Source organism: Phocoena phocoena, chromosome 1 (genome assembly GCF_963924675.1).
Source record: "Phocoena phocoena chromosome 1, mPhoPho1.1, whole genome shotgun sequence".
Lineage (NCBI taxonomy): Eukaryota > Metazoa > Chordata > Mammalia > Artiodactyla > Phocoenidae > Phocoena > Phocoena phocoena.
Genome location: NC_089219.1, coordinates 28,836,410 through 28,862,901, shown reverse-complemented (window position 1 = coordinate 28,862,901; position 26,492 = coordinate 28,836,410). Strand labels below are relative to the sequence as shown.

Genomic DNA, 26,492 nt, shown 5'->3' with positions numbered 1-26,492 from the left:
CCCAAGGACATTTAAAGGATAATAAAAGAATATTATGAAAAACTTTAGGCCCACAAATTTGTTAACTTACATGAAGTGGACCAGTTCCTTGAATGACACTACCAAATCTCACACAGAAGAAATAGATAATCTGAATAGGTGTGTACCTATTAAAAAAACTGAATCAATAATTAACAACTTTCCAAAAAAAGAAAGTACCAGGCCCAGATGGTTTCACTGGCGAATTCTACCAAACATTCAAGGAACAAATGATACCAATTCTCTGCAATCTCTTCCAGAAAACAGAAGCAGAGGAAATACTCATGATTCTGAGGCCAAAATACCCTAATACCCAAACCAGAAAAAGACATTACAAGAAAGGAAAACTACAGATCAATATCTCTCATGAACACAGATGCAAAATCTTCAACAAAATATTAGCAAATTGAATCCAACAATGTGTAAGAATTATATACCATCCCCAAGTGGGATTTATCCCAGGCACGCAAGGCTGGGTTCAACATTTCAAAAATCAATTAAAGTAATTAATCACATTAAGAGAAAAAAAAGAAGAAAAATCATATGATCATATCAACAGATGCAGAAAAGGACATTTTGCAAACTCGATCATCCATTCATAATAAAAACTCTCAGCAAAACTAGGACTGGAGGGCTTCCCTCGTGGCGCAGTGGTTGAGAGTCCACCTGCTGATGCAGGGGACACGGGTTCGTGCCCCGGTCTGGGAGGATCCCACATGCCGCGGAGCGGCTAGGTCCGTGAGCCATGGCCGCTGAGCCTGCACGTCTGGAGCCTGTGCTGCGCAACGGGAGAGGCCACAACAGTGAGAGTCCCGCGTACCGCAAAAAACCCCAACGAAACAAACAAAAAAAACTAGGACTGGAGGGGAACTTCCTCAACTTGATAAATAACAATTATAGAAAGCTTATAGCTAACATCATGTTTACTGCTGAGAAACTAGATGTTTTCCCCCTAAAGTCAGGAACAATGCAAGAATGTCGTCTCACCACTGCTATTCAACATCGTATTGGAATTCCTAGCTAACACAAGGAAAAGGATATAAAAGTATACGGACTGGGAAGGAAAAAAATAAAACTGTCTTTGTTCATAGAGAACATGACTGCCTACGCAGAAAACCCCCCAAAATTGACAAAAGCTTCCTGGAACTAATAAGTGACTATAGCAAGGTTTCAGGATACAAAATAAATATACAAAAATCACCTGCATTCCTAAATACTAAAAATGAACAACTAGAATTTAAAATTAAAAACACAATACCATTTATAGTAGAAAAAAACAATATACTTAGATATAAATCTAAATGAGGAAAACTATAAAACTCTGATAAAAGAAATCAAAGAAGCTCTGAACAAAGAGATATTCCATATTCAAGGACAGAAGACTTAACATTAAGATGTCAATTCTTCCCAGCTTGATCTATAGATTCAATGTAATCCCAACAAAAGTCTCAGCAAGTTATTTTGTGATATTGACAAACTGATTCTAAAGTTTATAGAGATAGGCAAAAGACCTATTAGCTAATACAACAGGGAAGAAGAACAAAGTCAGAGAACTGACATTATCTGACTTCAAGACTTATCACAAAGCTAAATTAATCAAGACAGTGTGGTTTTAGCAAATGAATGGACAGACAGACCAATGAAACAAAATAGAGTCCAGAAATAGACTGACACAAATATAGTCAATCATTCACAGAGTAGCAAAAGCAATTTCATGGAGAAAGATCATCTTTCCAACAAATGGTGCTGAAACAATTGGAATCCACATGCAAAAAAAGAAAAAAAAAAATCTAGATACAGACCTTACACCTTTCACAGAAGTTAAGTCAAAATGGATTACAAACCTATATGTAAAAAAGGAAAACTATAAAACTACTAGAAGATAACACAGTATAAAAACTTAGACTATAACACCAAAAATGATCTGTGAAAGAAAAAAATTGATGACTTTATTAAAATTCGGACTTCATTAAAATTTAAAACTTGTGCTCTATGAAAGACACTTAAGACAAGGGCTTCCCTGGTGGCACAGTGGTTGAGAGTCTGCCTGCTTATGCAGGGGACGCGGGTTCGTGCCCCAGTCCGGGAAGATCCCACATGCCGCGGAGCGGCTAGTCCCGTGAGCCATGGCCGCTGAGCCTGTGCGTCCGGAGCCTGTGCTCCGCAACGGGAGAGGCCACAGCAGTGAGAGGCCCGCGTACTGCAAAAAAAAAAGACAAGCCACAGCCTAGGAGAAAATTATCTGCAAAATAGGTATCTGATAAAAAACCTGTATCCAAACATACAAAGAACTCTTAAAACTGAACAATAAGAAAACAAACACATCAATTAAAAAATGAGCAAAAGATTGGAAGAGACATTTCATCAAAGATATACAGATGGCAAATAAGCACATGAAAAGGTGCTCTCTCTCTCCCTCTCTCTCCCTCTCTCTTTCTCTCTATTTTTTTTTTTGCCAAGCCACACAGTTATGCAGGATCTCAGTTCCCCAACTAGGGATTGAACCCGTGCCCTCTGCAGTGGAAGCGCGGAGTCTTAACCACTGGACTGCCAGGGAAGTCCAGTGCTCAATATTGTGTTATTAACGAACTGCAAATTAAAATTACAATAAAATACTACTACATGCCTATTAGAATTGCTAAAATCCAAAAAACTGACAATACCAAATGCTGAAGAGGATGTAGAGCAATAGGCACTCTCATTCACTGCTGATGGGAATACAAAATGGTACAGTCATTTTTGGCAGTCTTATCATTTGATACAGCAGTTGTGCTCCTGGTTATGTATCAAACTGAGTTAGAAACTTATGTCCACACAAAAACCTGCACATGAATGTTTGAGCAGTATTATTCATAAATGCCCCAAACTGGAAGCAATCAAGATGTCCCTCAACAGGTACATGTATAACAAACTGTAATACAACCACACAATGCAATATTAAATATTATTCAGCATTAAAAAGAAATGGCTTTATCAAATCACAAAAAGACATGGTGGAATCTTAAATATTGCTAACTGCAAGTGGCCAATCAGAAAAGGGGACATACCATATGACTCCAACTATGTAACATTTTAGAAAAGGCAAAACTGTAGAGACATAAAAAGCCCAGTGGTTATCAGGGGTTTGAGGAGATGGAGGGAGAGATGAATAAGTGGAGCACAGGGGATTTTTAGAGCAGTGAAACTATTCTTTGATACTGTCATAGTAGATACGTGACATTATGGATTTGTCAAAACCCATAGACCTGTACACATAAAGAGTAAACTTCAATGTAAACTGTGGACAATATGTTAATAATAATTTATCAATACTGGTTCATTAAATGTACCACTCTAATACAAAATGTTAAAAATAGGGAAAACTGGGGCTTCCCTGGTGGCACAGTGGTTGAGAGTCCGCCTCCTGATGCAGGGGACGCGGGTTCGTGCCCCGGTCTGGGAAGATCCCACATGCCATGGAGTGACTAGGCCCATGAGCCATGGCCGCTGAGCCTGCGCGTCCAGAGCCTGTGCTCCGCAATGGGAGAGGCCGCAACAGTGAGAGGCCCGTGTACCGCAAAAAAAAAAAAAAAAAAAAAAGGGAAATCTGTGTACAGGGGAAGGAAGGCATATAGGAACTCTCTATACTATCTGCTCAATTTTTCTGTAAATCTAAAACTGTTCTAAAAAATAAAATCTATTAATTAGAAAAATCACTCACTGAATCACTGAGGGAAGCAGTGTAGAAAATGCACTGAAAGTGAATTAGAGGGAATGAAGGCAAGAATATCAGCTTGGAGGCTATGGTAATATCAACTTTCTCTCCCATCAACAGTGTATGAGAATGTACATTTATTCATGCCTTTGCCCAAAATGGGGTATTATCATTGTTGGTGAAAAATAATTTGTTCTAGTTCATATTTCTTTAATGACTAATGAGGCTCAGCATCTTTGCATTGATAATTGACCATTTGCATTTCTTTTTTATGTCCTTTGTCTTTTTCAGTTGTTTGTTCTTACCTTGATTTACAAATTCTTTGAGTTTAACACCTTCTGTATTTTATCACAACTTAAAAAGTATCTTTCAAATTTTATAACCATCATTTTTAATCACTGCATATTATTTCACCAACATACAACTTACTGTTTAAAACCAGTTCTTAGTAGTTTTTCAATGTCATAGATATCATTAGGAAAATTTTGTGCATAGAGATTTTTCTACATTATGAATTCTTTTCTTTGAACATATGTTTGGAATGGGAAATACTGAACTGTTGACTGCAAGCACATTTTTATACTTTCGATGAAAGGATATTATCAATTTATACTGCCATCAGCAATATATTAAAATACTAGATTCACTGCATACTCACAATCACTAGGTAGTACAGTATTTAAATATATTTGCTAATTTAGTAGCATAAAAATTGTCCTTTTATTAATTTGTACTTTTCTTTATTGGTGAAAACCAACATTTTCTCAAATATTTACTTGTTTTTTCTTGAGAAATTTTGGTTTATATTCTTTGCTCATTAATGTAGGAGAATATAAAAATTTTTTCCTTTGAATGCAATAACAGATCCATATGGATATTTTAACTAATAATAAACTAGCTCTTTGCTGTCTCCATTTGCTGCAAATATTTTTCACGTTCTATGGTTTCCTTTTAATTTTAGATACCTGTGATGTATGGAAAATTTAATTTTTATGCAGTCAAATCTAACAAATTTTCTTATGTGAATTCTATCATTTTAAGCTTAAATAATTATACTCCATTCAGTAGTCTGAAAATTATACTTTCTTTGTGTTTTTCCATGTTTCAATGATTTATACTTAACATATTAATCTCATACACTTTAACTTGTTTACAATAATAATAGCTAACATTTATTGAGCATTCACTGTATGACAGGTGCTATCATAGACCCAGTTTACATATGTAAATTTATTTAATCCTTACAACTACCTTCTACGGGTTAGGTATTTGTAGTATCCCAATTTCATAGAAGAAGAAACTCAGGCTTTGTGCGGTTAAGTAATTCAGGTAGTATCACACAGGTAGTATACCTGGCAAAACCTGGGTATTAAGCAGCACAGTCTGACTCCAGAGCCTGTGCTTTTAACTGCTACATTATACTGATACTCAAGTTATCTCAATGACATTCTTAATAAATAATTCTTCCCTTAATCATTGTTTTTTAATGCTTCCTTTACTGAAATTCTTTTCACAGGGTCTCAGACTATTTAGTTTGCTCTCCAGATTTATCTTTTTATAGTAACAATACATGGTTTTAAATACTATAGCTATAAAATATATTTTAATGTTTGATAGTTTTAGGATATGTGTTAGCATAATTCTAAAAGGAATATTTTTCTCTTGGCCGTGCCGTGTGGTAAGCAGGATCTTAGATCCCCAACCAGGGATTGAACACATACCCTCTGCACTGGGAGCGTGGAGTCTTAACCACTGGACTTCCAGGTTAAGTCTCTAAAAGGAAGACTGAGTACTTGAGGAAAAATGCAATCTTAATACAATATACTTACCATACACTGGTGTCTTCCCTGGCAGGATGACAATAATGAGTTGTAGCCCAGAGTACGTGTTCTTGAGATGCCGGAACATGGGCTCCACGCTGTCTGCCCCCTGCGCGTATTTGCAGAAGCAAGGCTGGCCCTGGATGGGCATCCCTGCATCTTTAGAAATCTTACGCAGCTGGTCCGTGAAACCCCTAGAAGGAGAAATCACTAAAAATAAAACCTTTGTCTAGTCAGCAACACCTACAAATTAGTAATGGAAAGTTTGGGAAGGGAATGGAGAATGAAGCAAAGATTTGTGTGCTACATATAAGAAGAGGTGACCAGACTACTGATGTTAAGGGCAATGGTTGGTCAGTAATCTATTTTGCAAACTAAGAACACTACTGTACAGTTATGTGGCATTTTGTAGTTCACAAAGGACATTAGTAATAGAGTGTGCTGGTTAAGAGCTCAGCTCTACAGGTTCCAGTTCTAGTTCTGTTACTTACTAGCTATGGAATTTTAGGCAAATTTTTTCAGTTTCTCTCATCTGTAAAATGACCACTTTCAATATAGGGTTGGTGTGAAGATTAAATGAGATAATACATGTGAAGCACTTAGCACTTAGCACACTCATACATTTTCTAATTTGATCCTGACAAGATTCATAAGAAAGTGGTAGGTAAAGTATTACTGCCATTTTATAAATCAGGAAACAGTTTCAGGGACATTAAGTATTTGACCAAGGTCAAATGCTTATTAGACAAATGGCAAGAGTAAGAACTATGACCTAGTCTAGAATTTCTTTCTACAATAATACCTATCTGACACTTAGGATAGCAGGAAAGATTCTGTCCTCAGAAAAGGTTAAAAAAAGCAAGAAAACATTTAAAAAGAAATGAGGCAGACAGCACTTTAATGTACTTTTATCCACACTGAAAAAACAAAAGACTAATAATTTCTTATTTAAACAAAATTCTGCACTTAGCCTAGGATAAATAAGTAATAATGCTGGGATTTAACAATCACTTTACTTGTTTTTAAAACAAATACGGTCCTACGTCAAGGATCTGAGTGATCTTTGCTCAAAAACACTGATTCCCTCAGGACAGAGATGGAGTTTGTAGGAATTCCCTTCTCCTTATTAGTATTTAATTCAAGAAAGTATGAAGTTGAATATTTTCAGTTAGCCTGAACAAGAGCCATAAGCCCAATGATTATGAGACTTCTATCAAGCCATGAATAAAAAATGTAAAATGAAAAGAATATCTTGAAGCTTGAAAAACAGTTGGAGGTGTTTTCTTTGGTCTCTGGAGGTCAAGTAAGATAATAGCAGCATTCTCCTTAACTGTCCTCATGACATTTTACTTGAAAGCCAGCGGATAAAAACTATATTAAAAGGGCTTCCCTGGTGGCGCAGTGGTTGAGAGTCTGCCTGCCGATGCAGGAGATATGGGCTCCGCAACAGGAGAGGCCACAACAGTGAGAGGCCCACATACCGAAAAAAAAAAAAAAAAAAAAAAAAAACAAACTATACTAAAAAAAATATACTAAGTGAAACTTAAGACATAAGATTTGGAGCTAATAAAAAGAAGTGAACAGAATTAAATAGAAAATAATTTTTCTCACATGAAGGAGGCAAATTCTGAATTGACCTGGGGTAAACTGGTCTCTACGTCACTCAAGAACTATTCATTATGGGCATATTTTATAGGATCTGTTAGTGGAGACTTAAATTAGACCATAATCATTTTCTTAGGGAAATTAGATTCCAGAGGGGAGACAAGAAACTTACACGGATAATTATAATATAATTCTATTTTATACAGGAAGTGACAAGTACAAATGGAGAGGATATTGATAAACTACTATGTTTACTACTATGGATTATTTCCAGCATCACAAATCACAGAAGACTGGCTATTATTTAGAAATGTAGAGATAGGAAGGAGGCATTTTCAGTAAAGAGCAGAATGAGTGGAAATGGAAAAAAATACCAGACAGTTAGAGGGCATACAGTACTCTTCTTTGTCCAGAATATATGAAAATGGAGAAAGGACTTAAGAGGCAAATGAAACATTTTAAATGTTATATGATTTTTAAAGTTATTCTTTGTCAAAGAGAAACCTAAAAGTTTTAGAGTAGAGGTAGTCACAAGTGGAGCTGGTGCTCTTTTCACAGTAGCACAACTCCTCAAACAAGAGTAACAGCAGAAGCCCTTGAGACTGCCAATGCCCCAAAGATTAGAGAGTCCCAAAGGAGATGGTGTAGAGGAGAAAGGAAGCCAAAGTGATAAAAAGAATGCAGGAAGGCAAGAATGGAGAGAATGTCAGGAAGGTAGTCAATTGTATCTAATGCTGCACAAATTTTGAGGAAAAATAATGGCTGAGAGGAGACCATTAGAATTGATAAGCACAAAGATACTGAAGTTCTTCCAGTAACCAGTTTCAGCAGACCACTAAGATTTCAAGGAAGGGGAGAGAATGGAAGCCTGGAAGCCTTAAATCAGGTAAAATGAAAAATGAAGGGCTTCCCTGGTGGCGCACTGGTTGAGAGTCCACCTGCCGATGCAGGGGACACGGGTTCATGCCCGGTCCGGGAGGATCCCACATGCCGCAAAGCGGCTAGGCCCGTGAGCCATGGTCGCTGAGCCTGCGCGTCCGGAGCCTGTGCTCCGCAACGGGAGAGGCCACAACGGTGAGAGGCCCGCATACCGCAAAAAAAAAAGAAGATTTTGTGTTTGTTTTAAATTTAAACAGAAGATTGTTGAGGGAAGGAATCTGGAGAAGAGGAAAAGTAGTGGAGATGCAGGTCAAATTTTGGAAAGTAAGGAAGTGAAAATGAGAAATTAAATGACTCTTTCAAAGAACTCAATTGAGAAATAAGGATGTTATTTAATCCTCATTCAGTAAATAGGTACTATTATCTCTATTTTTAAAAGGTGAAAAGTGAAGCATAATGAGATTAAATAAATTATCCATGGCAGTAAGACTAGGAAGTGGCAAACCTGAGAATTATATCTAATCTGTTCGCCATCAAAAGCCAATGGTACTCCTGCTATACCACATAAGCTAGTCCATTAGGATGCTTGTAAGAATGAATCAGTGACTTAGATATGACCAACAAATTCAGGAATCTTCATCAAAGTAACGAAAAGAAACATTTTTAAAGGTTCAGTGATTAAATATACTTCATATTGAGGCAACACTGGTTAGAATATTAGCTGAGTAATTTAAAACTGAAATACAAAATTTAAACACAAAATGGTCCCAAAGTGAAACTAATGACAAGCCTTACTTCAATATTTCTTCTCTGCACTGCCTCTGTGTGGCAAAACAAGCTATAGCCCACATTTTGATTTCAACTCCTGTGTGGAACTGTTTCCCTCGCATGTCCCATACTCCGTGGCTTGGTGTTGCTACTGTCCGATTCTACAGAGAAAGAGAAATAATAAGGCAAAAATGAACAAACATTTAATATATAACTTATTTGAATGAGCTGAAAATAAGCATTTCAAATTGCTGAACTGATATATATCGATATTCTACATGGAATAGGCTGTTCTAAATCAATATTTTATATTTTTATCATAGAAAAACAAAAGTTCTACGAAGTTCAAGCAAAGACACTGACCTTGAAACAAACAAACAAAATTGTTGGAACAATAAAACACTTTTTAAATTCCAGACTTAGCTAGGAAGCCCTTCTCTCCATACACAGAAACTGTATGATTATAATTTAAAAACTATCAAGAGGTTTTACCCGGCCACCATACTGGAGCATAGGTGCTGGAAGTACGCGTCCGGTTACATGGGCCATTTCATCCCGAACTTTAAATTGAAACTCCTGAACAAATGGATCTGTTTCATAATTTGCACTTCTTACCTAACAACAGAAAAAGTTTGTAGTTACTTTCAAAATTCCCCCAAATTCCCTGCTTTAGAACCCTCTAACTTTTTTTCTTCACTTTGTCAACGTTTTATAATACTGACAGGTGTAGATAATGGTACCCTCACTATAGAGCAGAGAATCTTAACTTGGGGACCACAGATCATGAGCGGACTGTAGGAAGTCTGTGAACCTCCTGATAATTTACAGAACATTTAAATGTATTAGGTTGCATAATAAGAAATTTCAACTATTTATGACTCATGAAAATGGTAACTTTATATGATTAAGCCTCATATACTTTGGGAGGGTGGTTGAGAGACTGCAAGAGAAATATAAGGTTCAAAAAGTTCGTATGGGTTTTCCCCTAATATCTTATGGGAAAACCCGAATGAACTTTTTGGCCAACCTAATACCTGACCTAAAAATGGTTAATTACTTCTAATTAGAGGATCTGGATATATACTATTGAAATTTATTTTATGTAGATCTCGACAGCAAATATCAATAATCCTAAGGCTTTTTTTCCTAATTGATTACAAGTTATACAAAATCTCCTTGCATATTTTCAGATAAAACAGCACATTATAAAATTTACTTAAGAGATACACTTGAGACAGAAAAGAAAGCCAGTATGAGATACAGATTATAATTTTTATGTAATATACCAAAATGTGCAAAGATAAAGAATTTATTGTAATTCAGTGTAGACTTGAATCTCAAAAGTGTAATTCATGCTCATAGTGTGCTATAATGCGTTTTTCAAAACATATTTACTTAGTCTCAGAATAAAGGTCAAACAAGGTTACAAAAAAAGGCAATGCTCAATTCTTTGAGTAACACTCTATTAAAAAACACTATATAGGGCTTCCCTGGTGGCACAGTGGTTGAGAGTCCACCTGCCGATGCAGAGGACACGGATTCGTGCCCTGGTCCGGGAAGATCCCACATGCCGCAGAGTGGCTGGGCCCGTGAGCCATGGCCACTGAGCCTGCGCGTCCAGAGCCTGTGCTCCGCAACTGGAGAGGCCACAACAGTGAGAGGCCTGCGTACCACCAAAAACAAAAACAAAAACAAAAACCACTATATAATCTAAGTATGTAAAAAGAATCTCCCCACAATGTGCAGGAAAATTTGTTTTCTAAATTAGGCATCTAACTAATGCATCTTTTCTTCAAGCTTAAATGCCATTTTTTTTTCTGTAAGGTTACAAACAATAACAACAACTACTATTTACCAGGAGTTGGTAGCTGATGTGCTTGTGCTAAATGTTTTATGATTAATTTTCACAATAACCTATGACTATAAAGTAAGTCTTTTATAATCTTTATTTTACAGAGGATAAAATTAAATCTCAGTAGTTAAATGATTGGCCTAAAACCATATAGCTAAGCAAGTGATATATAATTTGAAACCATGTACATTCTGATTCTAGAGTTCCTACTCTCAATCACTGCACCAGCCTACCAGATGCTATAATTATAATAATACAATAGTAACAGTAAGTGAGTAAAGAAGTTAGACCTTGAACCCAGAGCTGTTAGATTCCAAAGCCTGTGCTTTCAATCACTGTACAATATCATCTCTCTGAACAGAAAAGCTGTAATAAATGAGTTAGAACTAGTTATTGAGATTTTATATTGATAGTGAGAGGTTCTAGTCTCTTAAAGGTTTTAAAATTTTGTCATAGTAGATCAGAGAAAAATCCATGATGAGAACCAGCCTGTATTTTCCTAATTAAATATCATGTAATAACTTACTCTTTACAAACTATATTGGAAAAAAAAGGTCTTCTTTTTTTTTTTTTGGTAATTGCCTTACAAAATGAAAGAGCCAATTCTGTAACCCTTTTCCAACAATCTCTAAAACTGCTTTTGAAAGTATTATTAAGTTGTTTTGGGTAATGTTCTGATTTCTAGATTTTTTTCTCTTCACTTGGGCAATTTACATGGTATTCAAGAAGAGAGTAAGATAAGATCCAGTTGTCTTCATTTTTCATTTTGCCTTAATTCCGTCATTTTTTTTTTTTTTTGCGGTACGCGAGCCTCTCACTGTTGTGGCTTCTCCCGTTGCAGAGCACAGGCTCCGGACGCACAGGCCCAGCGGCCATGGCTCACAGGCCCAGCCGCTCCGCGGCCATGTGGGATCTTCCCAGACCGGGGCACGAACCCGCGTCCCCTGCATCAGCAGGCGGACTCTCAACCACTGCGCCACCAGGGAAGCCCCGTCAGTTTTAAAAGTAGTATTGATGTCTCTTTTCTCCCCATTTAGAACAAGGAGACCGCTTAGAGATCCCATACGGCTGGAGCTGTCTTATATTTCTTTATTCATCCTATACGGTTACCAGTGTTTACAATGGAGCTAAGCCATCCTACTTTGTGTGTTAAGACTCTCACCATTGCTAGTCATAAAACTTTGACTTTTCTTCCTTTTCTCTTCCTCTTTTAGGTGGAAGGTAATGAAGGTCCAGTTTGCTAAACTGAAACATTAGTTCTGAGAGTATCTGTTCTGAATCTAATTAAAGAGCTTGGGGTTAAATTAGAAGGATCTAGTCTAACCCTTTTCATAGAACCCACTAAGATTCACCCCTAGAATACCACTAGATTACTTCCATAGTCTCTTTTAATTCTGACAGCCCATGAAATGGTAATAAGGTATGAGTTGATAAGGACATGGTTCTTTAGAGCTCACCCTCATATGTTTTTAATTTTCATTTCTAGGGTTAAGTACTAACCAATCTGCTAATTTCCTCTTGTCTATCTGGTGCAGATCTTGCTGTTGCTTTGATCATAGTGGAGGTTTGATTGTCCGTTAGCTTCTTGATACATCGTTGCCCTGCCACAATATTACAGACCTACAAATGGAAAAAAGTTTTGTACTAGATATATACATCTTTCTTAAAATTCTGAGCACCAATTACATGTGAGATTAAATTTTAATATCTACTCCATTAAACCACTTCTGTTTAATATGTTAAGTAAAAAAGCAGTAAACAATACTGCTTTACAGTATGATTATAATTAGGTAAAATATACACTGCATAAAAAGGCTGAAAAGAAGTGTACCAAAATGCTAACAGTGGTTATATTTAGAGTGGTAGGACTGTGGATGAATTTTTTCCCATATTACTTTATAGCTGAAAATTTAGAATAAAAGGAAATTTTAAAACAGTTCAGTCTCCAAAATAAATGTGAGAGTATGAAGGAAGTTATAGGTCATTAAAAACCCCAACAGAACGATGAATAAGAGGATATTAATAAGCAGCCTAAACACATTACTTCTAGTGGCAGATAGGTATGTTTCTGCTCCTGCCCCACTTGCAGACAGGGAAGGTGTGGGTACTTCAGCTGAAGAGTATATTTTTCTCTGAAATACTGTGCTACTGTTCTCTCCACAGTTTGGCCATTTTCTAACTGTAAAGGAAAGCTGGAAAAAAAAAAAATCACACATTAACAACTCTTATCTCATTATGAGCCAGCAAAACTCCCAATCTACTAACTAGAGCAAGCTGCCTCACATCATCTCTGCTCTGACAAACACCAGCTTTTCTTACGTTTGATGACTGGCAGGCCTTCTTGTTACATTACAAACACGGTATTTCCGTCTCATTGTTCCACAATGAGTCACTTCAACCTTCAGACCTGTTCCCAACAAGAAAAACTGAGGTTATAGAACTGTCACATGTAAAATATTTATAACTATAAAGCCTGTTCACTGCTATAAAAACTCAAATTCTAAACAGAAAATCTGTGATACAGGCAATGTGATATTAACAAAGGATTTTATATATAACATTGTTAACAACAGTTACAATCATGATAGACCTAACTCCAAACCTTTTCCCTATTCTATCAAGCTATTAAAAAATAGTATAAAATTTGCAAAGCCTGTATATAAAGGGATAAAGTTCTCCATTAAAAAACCCTGCTTATAATGCAGGTTTTTATGCTGGTCGAGGGAAGGAGCAAAGGGAGTTATGATAATTCTCAAGATATTCTATAACCTTCAAAGTATGTGATATCTGATTTGCCCAGTAATCACATACTGACTGAAGATCATAATTTCATACAGCTGAAGAAAAAAGTCCTTCAAAGATTTTTAATGCAGGAAGGAAAAAAAAAAAAAAAATCCCAGGCCCTTTTAACAGAAGTGGAGTGACAATTTCGCTGAAGGATAATATAGTGATACAGTTCTTTTACTACTATTAGAAATCAAATGCAACCAAAATAATTCCTAGAACAGGTAATCCAGACCTTCTTATGGAATCAATGATCCCTTTGAGAATCTGATGAAAGCAATAAATTCTCAGAAAAATGCAACATACACTTAATTTAACATATGATTTTAGATGCTTGTGGATCTGTACGTCCATTTGTGGACCCTAGGGGTTTGCAGATCCTAGGCCTGCTTTAGAAAGTGAAGCTGTGGGCTTTTAAAACACTGGCTGAAATTCTTTGGGATGAATTTTCCTATGCAGTGGTGTACAAAAGAATTTTCTGAGATGATGGATTGTTCTACATCTGTGCTAAAATCACCAGCAATATGTTACTGCACACATGAAATGTGGCTAGTGTGACTAAAAAACTAAAATTTTAATTTAACTTTAATAAATTAAAATTTAAATAGCTACATGTGGCTAGTGGATACTCTTGGAGCTACCTAGAGAAGAGTTAACAAACAGATACAGTGGCTACTGGTCACAGATAAGCAACTCCATTTCTAAGGCCTATACTCCAAAGGAGGGAAATCTAAAAAGGGGTAGATGGAGGACAACTTTTAGTTCCCTGATAGTATTTACGGTTATACTTTTGTATTATTTTCCTTTTATATCTGTGTATCCTATAGTGCAGAGGTTCTCAACCAGAGGTGACTCTGACCTCCAGGGAAGGTTTGGTAATGTCTGCAGACATTTTTGATTGTTATGACTGGGGGTGCTACTGGCATCTAATACATGCTAGATTTTGGAATGCTTGGATCCAGGGATGCTGCTAAATTATACTGCAATGCACAGGACATCACTACCTCCCATCCCCAACCACAACAAAGAATTATCCAGCCCAAAATATCAATAGTGCCAAGGTTGAGAAACCCTGATACAGTATAACTTATTTTCGTATCTACTAACTGCAGAACCAAACACAAAGTTCAATCATAGTAATATTTTCTTATGACATATCAGCATAAATTAAGATGTTAAATGGACACAGTTTCACTGTACCAGATTGGTATGAGGTTTTCTTAAGAACTACTCCTAACTGAATCAGTGAGAAATAGTTTTTATTAGTAACTACCTTTATAAAACTAAAATTTCAGATCAATTAGAGCATTTACTATGCCTCTATAAATAAGACTAGGAAATACTACCAAGAGAAGGCCTTTTAAGAAGGAAACACCAACATATGAAGTAAGCAAGATGTAAAAATATTGTTTAGGGGGAAAACACGATAGAAAAATTTTAAACAAATTTCTGTTATCTATACCACTTAGCAATTTGTTTTCAAATCTTCCCCTTGAATTAAAAAAAATTATCAGTAAGGTTCTACAAGCCTACTAAATAAGTTTTTATCAAAAATAAAATTGATGTAAAGCAACTATACTCCAATAAAAATTAATAAAAAAGTAAAATAAAATACTCTTACATACATATGGTACTTTTACCATAAACTTCCTCCAATATTTCTGCTATTTAACTATGATGAATTATGGCACAAAGAAACCACCCTAAAGTTACCATTAAATATCTAGGAAAAAGTTCAACTAGAACCAAATAATATTGTACTAGGAAATCTATTCATTATAGCACACTTTGAATCACTATTTAACAAGCTTCATCAAATTCCTCATGCTAACTAAAAATTAAACCCAAATACATAATACAAAACATGTAACTTTGATTCTCTTGTGTAATTGAGGTAGGAATACATGACGTACTTTAAAGAGTCCTCTTTAAAAAAAAAAGCCTTCTTGACTTTGAATGGAGGAAAAAATCATCAGTATGTCAGTTAGATCCAACTCAGATTTTTCTACCCCAAATCTACAGTCATAGGTGCCTAAGGATTAGATCCAAATCCAGGGGTTAGCAAAAAGCTGAAATTTAAAAAAATGGACTAGATAATTCTCTGCCCAGGTCCCTCCCCAAACCCTCCATCCAACAAAAAATGTTTTTGGCTTTAATAAATCAAATAGTTAACCTATAAACTTGGCTTTACCTTCACTATAACATCAACTTTATAATGCTTTCTAGTCATTTTTTCAGTCATTTCTTTGGCCCCCTGAGCAGTTGAAGTTAAGATCGAGTCCATGCTCTTCGGGCAGCAGTTGAATCCTTGTTCTGTACATCTTGTATTTTCTGTGATAGAGTGGTGATATGAGTTGATTGCATAGTTACCGCAAAATAATGTAAGTGACTTCATGATATCAGAGGTGGTAACTAAGCAGCAACTCCACTGGAAACCATGGCATTTAGATGATCACATATTAATGGTGGGTAATGCACTACCTCCCAACAATGCTAACTGTGCAGTTAATACAGATTATGAAAGGACAATGGTATGATTGCAATATAAGAATATATAACACTTTCTTATTCTGACACTTAAATAACTTGAGATAAATGGATGCCTATTTTCAAAGCAGGAAGAATTTTCCTTTAAATGTTTTATTACAATGACCATCTCTCTCCTGGTTACTAAATGGCAAAGAATAAAGGATTACTGGAGCAAGCAGGATGTATTCAACTATACTAATTGATTTGGGGAACTGAAAGATGTTCAGAGAACAAACTTCAATGCTTCATTCAAACCACAAGCTAAAAATTGCCTGTAACAAATAGGTAAAACCTTAAAATAAAACGACATAATTATTTCTGACAATTGAAGATCTAACATTTAGTTTAAATAGAATTTATACTATTCATTCTAATTAGAGAATATCTAATTTCTCTTTGTGTCTAAATAATAAAGAACTAAATACAGTGGAGTCACATCTTACATGAGGATTAGGTTCTAAAGTCATGAACAAGGCAAGAATTTTACGTAATCAAAATTACTGTTGAAAAATCCCTTAAATTGCAGATAAAGTACACTATGTGTGGGTTTGCACATAAAAGTGTACATGTATATAGAAAGCAACAATTATATAAACAGTAAGTATATACAAAATATAAATTTTAGGACACAACTGAAATTAATTTTTCTCTTTGGAAGACTATGAAGAGATGAATTTGTATTAGTAAAATATACATACGATGCAACCCACTGTACACATTTTAGCTACTAACTATAAAATAGTCAAGATCAATGGTCAACTGAATAATGTATATGAAATTACTAAGTTTCAACTCTAGAACAACACATGAAACAGGCTAGTCCCATATCCATAAAGTTACAAAGGAATAAAATATTCTGCTATCATCTCAGAAAAATAAAGAAGTCATTATATTATCGATAGAATATGTTCAAAGAATGGCTCCAGTTCTGAAGTGACAATGTTTTTGGAATAAGCTTATTTTTAACAGTATCATAGAAGCGTTTTCCTAACAGATACTCTTATACCTTCAGCTAGTAAGGGGAAAGTATTGACAAAAAATGAGCTAGTATCAATATTAATTCTATTACTTGGTATTTCTTTCATTGACACACTACCTAAGATGTTATGGTAATGAATTTAATGTGACATTTTATAATTAGTCCATATTTTTACCGGTGATGTTACATGAACAGATTCATATCTTAAAAAATTTCAATGAAAGTTTGTTATATTCATGCATTTTATAGTTAAGTTGTTCCAAATGCTAATTAACTCACCTTTTATCTCTTTGGTGAATTTTACCCGATGAGAATCAGTCAGAGGTCTTGGCTGCTCATCAATATTATGAATGTCAAGAACTTCACACATGAACTGAATTACAGGTTGTGCTTTGTAGAAGGCAGTGGCAGAAACTAAGAAGAAAAACACAAACAGTACAAATTAATGTTTCCTTTAAAAAAACTCAAAAACTTGATCTTGGGCTCCATGATAATTAACTAATACAGAGTTAAAATTACCCTTTTATGTATACCTATGTACATATAAAAATATTTCCAAAGTTAAGCTGTTTCAATTTGAACTGTTTGACTGGAAGACAAGCACAACAACAGAAAAAGCCTAATATTACAGTTTTTATAATCTACCTCTTATCATGGGTAACTGAATCATTCCATTTCCTACTACATGTACAGAGCAGTGTTCTGGCTATGAAACAAGGTCTGTAAGGGGACAAAGAAGGCCAGAGCACCTTAAAGAAGAAAAGGTTAGGTATTATTTCTTAAACAAAGCTTTTTAAGCCACCCTAGACTGCTTATCTATTCTAGCGAGAGCGCTCCCTGTCTTGCACAGATTTGAGAAGACAATGGTATTAAATGTTACTAGTGCTAATCCAAGCTACAGGTAGTAATAGTAAGGTGTATCTGCCCAATGTTATCTAGCTACAGTCAGCAGTCTTCCAAGAGCCAACAAGTACGATTTCTTAATCTTGGGTTTTGGAACTAGAAGAGCTTCACCAATAGTTAGTAGACCACCATCACTCATTTCTTAAATACATACTTACTGACTGCTATTATGTGCTATAAAGGCACTGGGGATACAGTGAAAAGTAAAACCAAAACAGACAATAAGCTACATGCTATCATGTTATTTTATTATTTAAAAACATGCCTACTGTGGTGCTCTTTCTCTTACTCTCCTTGGTTTAGGATTAAATGTCTTCCACAAAATGTCCCTCATCTCTGGAAGGATATTTATCAAGGCTTTAAGTAGTTATCTCAGGTAGTAAGGCTACCGTAGATATTTTTTATTTTCTTCTTTTTGACTTTATCTTTAAATCTTCATTTTTTAATAGTGAGCACATATTACTTTTTCCTTTATTACAGAAACAATATATGAATGAAGTCTCACCCTAAAAAATTTAAACAATATAGATATCCACAGTAAAGACTTCTGGTCTCCAAGTATCTTTAAGAAGCAACCATTATTAGTACTTAGGTATGTATATATCCTATTCTTTTAATATGCACTTAGAGATAAAAATGCATATACAACTTTCTTTTTTAACATGAGATCAGATAATAAATGTTCTATGACTTCTTTTATTATTATTTTAAAAACTAACAATGTGTCTTAGAGATCTTTTTATTCTGCAGTTTGGGTGCATGGTAATTAAGTGAATATATATTCCCTTCCCCTCTTAATGAAAAGGAACACAAATGATAAAACATTAGACACGCTATTCTGGCCTTTGATTTCTTTTTTCTCATTCTATATCTTAGAGATAGATCTATATGTACTAATATGGAACTATATCATGCTTTTTCACAGCTGCAGGATATCTCATTGCATGGACCTACTTCATGTCCCTCATGATAGAGAGTTATGTTGATTTTGTACTTCCATCCAAATAAACTTTAGAAATACCTCCACAATTTCAAACTAACTAAAAAAAGAGAGACTGGTAAGACTGTATTAGCATTCTGGGTATCTTATTCAAATCCACAGTACTTTAAAAAAATGTATACATTACATTCTTCTATTAAAAAATGTGAGAATATTGTCGTACATTAAAACAAGGCTGGCAGGATACATAGCAAATAAGCACATATTGCTTCTGTGTTAAAAAAAAAGTGAATAAAGAACAATAAATACATGGTAATTAACATGCTTATTTTGTCTTTCCTTTAATCCTACAGGTAAATTTTCTTCACTGGATTATTATAATAGTAGCATTCACAACTAATGTGTCTTATCTCACAGAGTTGAAACTACTAAACAAACATTATTTATCCTGTTTAACATTCTATTAATTTTCCTTAGTGTTTATCCCACTGTTCTTCTCATCATTACTGTTCACCATCTTCCCCACAGCAATGTGGGCATCCGAGGTAAAAATTAAAGTTAGTGAAGGAAAGCTCTTACAAAAGATGGGATTAAATCAGTGAGTACAGTTGAATTAGGCACGAATTTCAATCAGCAAAGATCTGCCTCTCTATCCCTTGGTTAAATCCTTAACATTTTATAAACCTACATATTTATGCATTTTTTCCTTCTTTCCCTTTCACAAATCAGCTGAGTTGAACTGAAAAAGTAATATTTACATTTAATATTTTTAAAACCTATTAACAAAATATACATTAACACACTAAAGGAAATAAACAATCATTTCTACAGATAATTACCCTCAAAAAAGCATTAGATAAAATTCAGCACCATAACTAAAAGTCTCACAGTACCAGGACTAGAAAGGAGCTTCCTTAATTTGATAAAAGTTATCCACCAAAAATCTATGGTAAATTCAACTTCATTTAATAGAAAGTGCTAGCTGGCACAGGAATGCAAGCTAAGAGAAGTAAAAGGTAAAAAGATTGGAAAGGGAGAAACAAAATTATTATTCTTCACAATATGACTGTCTAGAGAGAAAACCCAATAATCTATAGATAAATTATAGAATTAGACAGTTCAGTAAGGTTGCTAGATTTAAGATCAACATATAAAAATAAAATTACATTCTTATACACTAGCACCCAACTTAAAATGTAATTTAAAAAAGATACCACTTAATATCACAACAAAAAAACCACAAGACACTTGAGATAAAATCTGAACAAAAGATGCATAAGACCTATAGAAGTAATAGGTATCTTTACTACTACAGAAAATCTAAATAAATGGAGTATATACCTTATTAGTATAAATTATTTGTAAATTAATCTGCAAATTCAAGGCAATTTCAATCAAAATACAAATAGGATATAACCCCCTTGACCTCTGGAACTTAAGAAGCTGATACTAAAATTAACATGAAAGAGAAATGAAACAAGAATAGCCAAGATAGTTTTTAAGAATAAGGTCTGCTCTAACATTCATCGAGGTCTGTTATAATCCAATTCAAGTCAAGAGACTGTGGGGACAGACACACAGACCAGTAGAACAGACTTGGAAGCCCACCTTATACAACATACAAAAACAAATTCCTATTCAGAGAACTGAACATGAAAAGAAAAATAAACATTTAGAGGAAAATATAGAACATATTTATGATCTTGGAGGCAAGAAAGAATTTCTTAAGATATAAAAACTATCATAAAAAATACCATAAACAAAGCCAGAAAAAAAAAAGACAGGCTATAGATAAGTATAATACATATAACAAATGATTACTATCCAGAATATACAATAAGTTCCTATAAATCAAGATAAAACAATAAAAGTGGCAAAGGATATGACTAGGCATTTCATAGAAGAGAAAATCTAAATGTCAAAAAACAAATTTTCACTAATTATCCTATTTGTAATTAAGGAAATATATATATAAACTATCAAGCTATCATTTTACACCAATCAAGACTGGCCAAAAATGTTAAGACCGATAACACAAGCTGACAACAAGCCAAAGGAAGACTGAAGAATGAAAGCTCTCATACAGACTGTAGGAATATAAACTGATAATAGTCAGTTAGGAACAAATGGTAATTTATAGTAAGTTTGAAGATGAGCATAATTTTCAACTCAACAATTTCACTCTAGGACTTCCCTGGTAGTGCAGTGGGTAAGAATCTGCCTGCCAGGGCTTCCCTAGTGGCGCAGTAGTTGAGTCTGCCTGCCAGTGCAGGGGACACAGGTTCGAGTCCTGGTCTGGGAAGATCCCACATGCCGTGGAGCAACGAAGCCCATGGGCCATAACTACTGAGTCTGCGCTCTAGAGCCCGCGAGCCACAACTCCTGAAGCCCATGTGCCTAGAGCCCGTGCTCTGCAACAAGAGAAGCCACTGCAATGAGAAGCCCACGCACCGCAACAAAGAGCAGCCCCTGCTCACTGCAACTAGAGAAAGCCCGTGCACATCAATGAAGACCCAACACAGCCAAAAATAAATATAAGTAAAATAAATAAATAAATTAAAAAAAAAAAAGAATCCGCCTGCCAATGCAGGAGAGACAGGTTTGAGCCCTGGTCTGGGAAGATTCCACATACCAGGGAGCAACTAAGCCTGTGTGCTACAACTACTGAGCCTGCGCTCTAGAGCCCGCGTGCCACAACTACTAAAGCCTGCGCGCCTAGAGCCCGTGCTCCGCAACAAGAGAAGCCACCGCAATGAGAATCCCGTGCACCGCAACAAAGAGTAGCCCCCCCTCGCCGCAACTAGAGAAAAGCCCGGGCGCAGCAAAGAAGACCCAATGTAGCCATAAATGAATGAATGAATGAATGAATGAATAACTTAATAAAAACCCAAAAAACAATTGCACTCTATTGGAGTATATACTCTGCAAAAATTCCATATCTGTGAAAGGCAACATGAATGAGAATGCTTATTGTAGCACTGTTTATAATGGTAAAAAGAATGGAAACAACTTAAACACCAGCCAAATGGATAAATTTGTACTACATGCATATAATTACAATTAATGGGCAGGTATTAGAATTCAGATAAATACAACTGAGAAGTAGAAAACTTGAGAGGAGTTTGGTAGAAAATGCGATCTTACCAACTACTTAGATTGCCATTATCTAGATATGTATAATACACAACTAAGGCAAAAAAATTTACCACAATAGACTAGATGTCTAGAATACCAGTGGGATAGTCTTTCAATTCATGAACATAATATCTCTGAATTTATTAACATCATTCCAGTTTCATTAAGGTTTTGTGATACTTTATAACTCATTTAATAATTGATAAAAATTTTGTTGCTGTTGGAAATGTATCCTTTAATCTTTCATCACTTACTAACTTATTTTTAAATTTTTATTTATTTATTTGTTTTTGGTTGTGTTGGGTCTTCGTTTCTGTGCGTGGGCTTTCTCCAGTTGTGGTGAGCGGGGGCCACTCTTCATCACAGTGCACGGGCCTCTCACTGTCGCGGCCTCTCTTGTTGCGGAGCACAAGCTCCAGACGCACAGGCTCAGTAGTTGTGGCTCACGGACCTAGTTGCTCTGTGGCATGTGGGGTCCTCCCAGACCAGGGTTTGAACCCGTGTCTCCTGCACTGGCAGGCAGATTCTCAACCACTGCGCCACCAGGGAAGCCCACTTATTTTTTAAATTAGGTTTATTTTCTTCTTTTCATGGGTAACAGTGTTAGAATAATGAGAAAAGGATAGGCTTGGAAATGAAATAGATTTTAATTCTAGATCCAGACTTGAAATTCAGAGAAATCATAATCCGTTCATTGCAAAATTAGAAAAACATCTAGTACTTATAGCATTAGGGTGAAGATTCAATATAAGGTACCTACTTGTGCCCAGAACATGACAGGAGCTCATCAGAGCTCTTTTTCTCATCTTTGAAGAACTGTCTACTCATGTCTTTTGCTCTCTCATTTACTGAGGTTTTAATTCTAGGCAAAATTATTTTGTCAATGTAAACTAACTCCTTGAAGAGGCTGATGGGAGAATGTTCCATGAAAAAGCGATTAGGATTCTTGAATTTGCATTTTACTGTGTCAAAACTGAAAATTTTTGTTAGGACACAGCTAAAATAACAGATGTGAAAAAAGAAAATAATAAATATTTGCCATATTTAAGATAACTAGGACTACAAGTACCAAAATGAGCCCAGGTCCAAATGATGAGTATAAAATAAAGCAGTAGACAATGCTGGATCCTGGTAAAAACATAACTACAATTATACTTTAATCTCCTGAGAGGTTATGTGCCTCAATTTTATATGTATACTTTCATTGCTCTGAAGATATAAGAACAGAAACTTATTATACAATGCCTTTTTATGGGAATAGTGAGCAATTAAGAGGCCACATTAAACATCTTGGCGTGTCTATTATTACCTAGCAAAATAATATTAACATAGTACTCAGGAGATATTGATAGATGAAAGGACTGCTTTTCTTTTTCTTTTTCTATTTTTAATATAAAATATCATGTATTTACTACAGTGTCACTAAACAAATTATAAAGTGAATATCCACATAACCAACATTCATATCAAGAACTAAATATTGCCAGCATCCTAGGAACCTCTTCTCTATCCCTTTCCCAACCTTAACTTCCCCTCTCTCTGCTAGAGGTAACCAAAATCCTGGCTTTTATGGTAATCACTTCTTTTTCTTTATAGAATTACAACATAAGTACAGATCACTAAGGACCACAATTTAGTTTTCCTAGTTCTTGAATGTTATGTAACTGGAAACATAAAGCATGTAATCTTTTTGAGCCTTTTGCTAAACATTGTTTCTAACTGATCTATATTAATTAAATGTAACTGGTTTCTTCATTTTCATTGCTCTAACACTCTGTTGAAGAAATACACAATTTATCCACTCTGATGTTGATGGACAGGGAATTCCCTTGCAGTCCAGTGGTTAGGACAGGGAACTTTCACTGCCAGGGGCCCAGGTTCAATCCCTGGTCAGGCAACTAAGGATCCCAGGCGTAAGCTGCCCCACAGCAAAAAACAAAACCAAACAAAAAACCAAAAAAACCTGATTATTAATGTTGGTGGACAGTTTATGCTGGCACTTTCCTTTGGTTATTAGAATAAGGTTATGAATATTCTTATAGCCTTTTTTTTTTTTTTTTTGGCTGCACCATGCAGCATGCAGGATCCTAGTTCCCTAACCAGGGATCTAACCTGTGCCCCCTGCAGTGGAAGAGTGGATTCTTAACTGCTAGACTACCAGGGAAGTGCCTAGGTGGCCTTCTTGATATACGTAAACACATATTTCTCTAGCAGAAAAGGCAATATCTGAGTAGAACTGCTGAGTCATTAGGGATGTGTTATCTCTGACTCTCCTAGATAATGTCAAACTCTTCCAAAGTGGTTTTAACAAATAACTCTCCCACAAGCAGCATTTGAGAGTCACTGTCGTGCCAAATTTTCACCACTAGTATCATCAGACTTGAATTTTAGCCCTTCTGGTGGATGTGTAATGATATCTCAGTTCAAGAAAAAAAACAATTTGAGGTATAACTTACATACAATAAATGCATTTCAATTGTAAAGGTCAATGATTTTGACAAATGTATATACATCTATGGTATTACCACCCCAATTAAGACAGAATCTGTCATCACCCCAGAAAGTACTTTCCTGCCCCTATGCAATCAGCTTCTGTCACATCTGCCACAGGCAAGCACTGATCTGATTCATTTCATAATAGAATAAGTGGTTCCAGAATTTCATATAAATGGAATTATACTGTATACACCACTTTGTCTAGCTTTTTTGTACATCTTGAGATTTATCCCTACCATTGTATAAATTAGTAGTTAGTTCTTTTTAGCTGCTGGGTAGTATTTCATTGTATAAATAAATCACAACTTGTTTCTCAATTCACTTGTTGCTGGGCATTTGGGTTGTTTCCAGTTCCTAATTATTATGAACATGTAAACATATATGCACAAATCTTTGTATGGACCTATTTTTTCATTTCTCCTGGGGAAAGACCTAAGAATAGAACTGGTAGGACACATGGCAAGAAAATGTTTAAATTTAAAAGAATCTGCCAAGGGCTTCCCTGGTGGCACAGTCATTAAGAATCCACCTGCCAATGCAGGGGACACAGGTTCGATCCCTGGTCCGGGAAGATCTCACATGCTGCAGAACAACTAAGCCTGTGCGCCACAACTACTGAGCCTGTGCTCTAGAGCCCGCGAGCTGCAGCTACTGAGCCCATGTGCCACAACTACTGAAGCCCACGCGCCTAGAGCCCGTGCTCCGCAACAAGAGGAGCCACCGCAACGAAGAGTAGCCCCTGCTCGCCGCAAATGGAGAAAGCCTGCGCACAGTAATGAAGACCCAATGCAGCCAAAGATAAATAAATATTAAAAAAAAAAAGAATCTGCCAAAATATTTTCCAAAGTGGTTGTACAATTTTATACTCCTACCATTTCTGATTGCTCCACACCCTTACCAACACTTAGTATTGCCAGTCTTTTTGATTTAGCAAATCTAGCAGGTGTGAAGTGATATCTCACTGTGGTTCTTACTTGCATTTTCTAGATGACCAATGATGTTTAGCATCTTCTCAAGTGCTTACTGGCCATTCCCATAATCTTTTGTGAAGTGTCTGATTTTGACCACTTTTTAAAATTGTCTGAGTTATGGATGTTTCTCATACATTCTGGACACAAATCTTTTGTTTAGGATATGTTATGCAAATATTTTCTCCCAGCAGTAGCTTGCCTTTTCATTTTCTTAACAGTGTTCTTAAGAGAAGGTGTTCATTTAGATGAGGTTTCCAACATATTAAGAAATCTTTGCCTATTCCAAGGACATGAATATTTTTCCTCTTTTCTTACAAATTCCTCAGTTTTAATGGTTTTTTCTTTTTTCGTACAAATACTCAGCTGTTCTAGCCTCGTTTATTGAGAAGACTATTCTTTCCCCATTGAATGTTGGCCCCTTTGTCAAATATCAATCAACCACGTAAGTGGGTCTATTTCTGTAGCTATTCTAATCACTTCTTAGCCTTTTGGCTAAGATCAAGTGTAGTATCTATAGCTATCATGTAAATTGATTTGTATGTCCATCTTTAACCCCAATATCACAGCTTTGATTACTGTAGCTTTATAGCATGTCTTCAAATCAGGGATTATGAATCCTCCAACTCTGTTCCTCTTCAAAATGGTTTTAGCTATTCTAGGTTCTCTGCATTTCCATATAAATCTTAGAATCAGCTTGTCAATTTATATTATTAAAAAAAACAAAAAAAAGCCTGGTGAGATTCTGGGATTGTGCTGAGTCTACAGATCAATTTGGGGATAATGCACATCCTAAGAATTTGAGGCTTCTGGGCCAAGAACATGGTATCTCTGTTTATTTATATCTTCCTATCTTTCTCAGGAATGCTTTGTAGCTTTCAGTGTAGAGGGCTTGTACATCTCTTTTAAAATCTATTCCTAAATATTATTTTTTTGCGGTACACGGGCCTCTCACTGTTGTGGCCCCTCCCGTTGTGGAGCACAGGCTCCGGACGCGCAGGCTCAGCGGCCATGGCTCACGGGCCCAGCCGCTCCGCGGCACGTGGGATCCTCCTGGACCGGGGAATGGACCGGGGAACGAACCCGTGTACCCTGCATCGGCAGGTGCACTCCCAACCACTG

At 35.8% G+C, this 26,492-nt stretch overlaps 1 protein-coding gene and 1 pseudogene across 1 annotated transcript in view; one reads left to right on the top strand and one right to left on the bottom strand.

Annotated features, from left to right (window-relative positions):
- LOC136136074 (protein argonaute-3) overlaps nucleotides 1–26,492 on the bottom strand; it is a 75,329-nt gene that overhangs the window by 27,373 nt on the left and 21,464 nt on the right. Inside the window, exons 4-10 of the mRNA XM_065893943.1 lie at nucleotides 17,208–17,342; nucleotides 12,956–13,043; nucleotides 12,681–12,828; nucleotides 12,137–12,256; nucleotides 9,277–9,399; nucleotides 8,812–8,945; nucleotides 5,542–5,726 (exon numbers count right to left, since the gene is read on the bottom strand). Coding sequence (XP_065750015.1) covers nucleotides 5,542–5,726; nucleotides 8,812–8,945; nucleotides 9,277–9,399; nucleotides 12,137–12,256; nucleotides 12,681–12,828; nucleotides 12,956–13,043; nucleotides 17,208–17,342 — 933 coding nt within the window. The remainder of the gene's footprint in view (nucleotides 1–5,541; nucleotides 5,727–8,811; nucleotides 8,946–9,276; nucleotides 9,400–12,136; nucleotides 12,257–12,680; nucleotides 12,829–12,955; nucleotides 13,044–17,207; nucleotides 17,343–26,492) is intronic.
- On the top strand, nucleotides 25,846–25,924 carry LOC136141130 (U2 spliceosomal RNA; annotated as a pseudogene).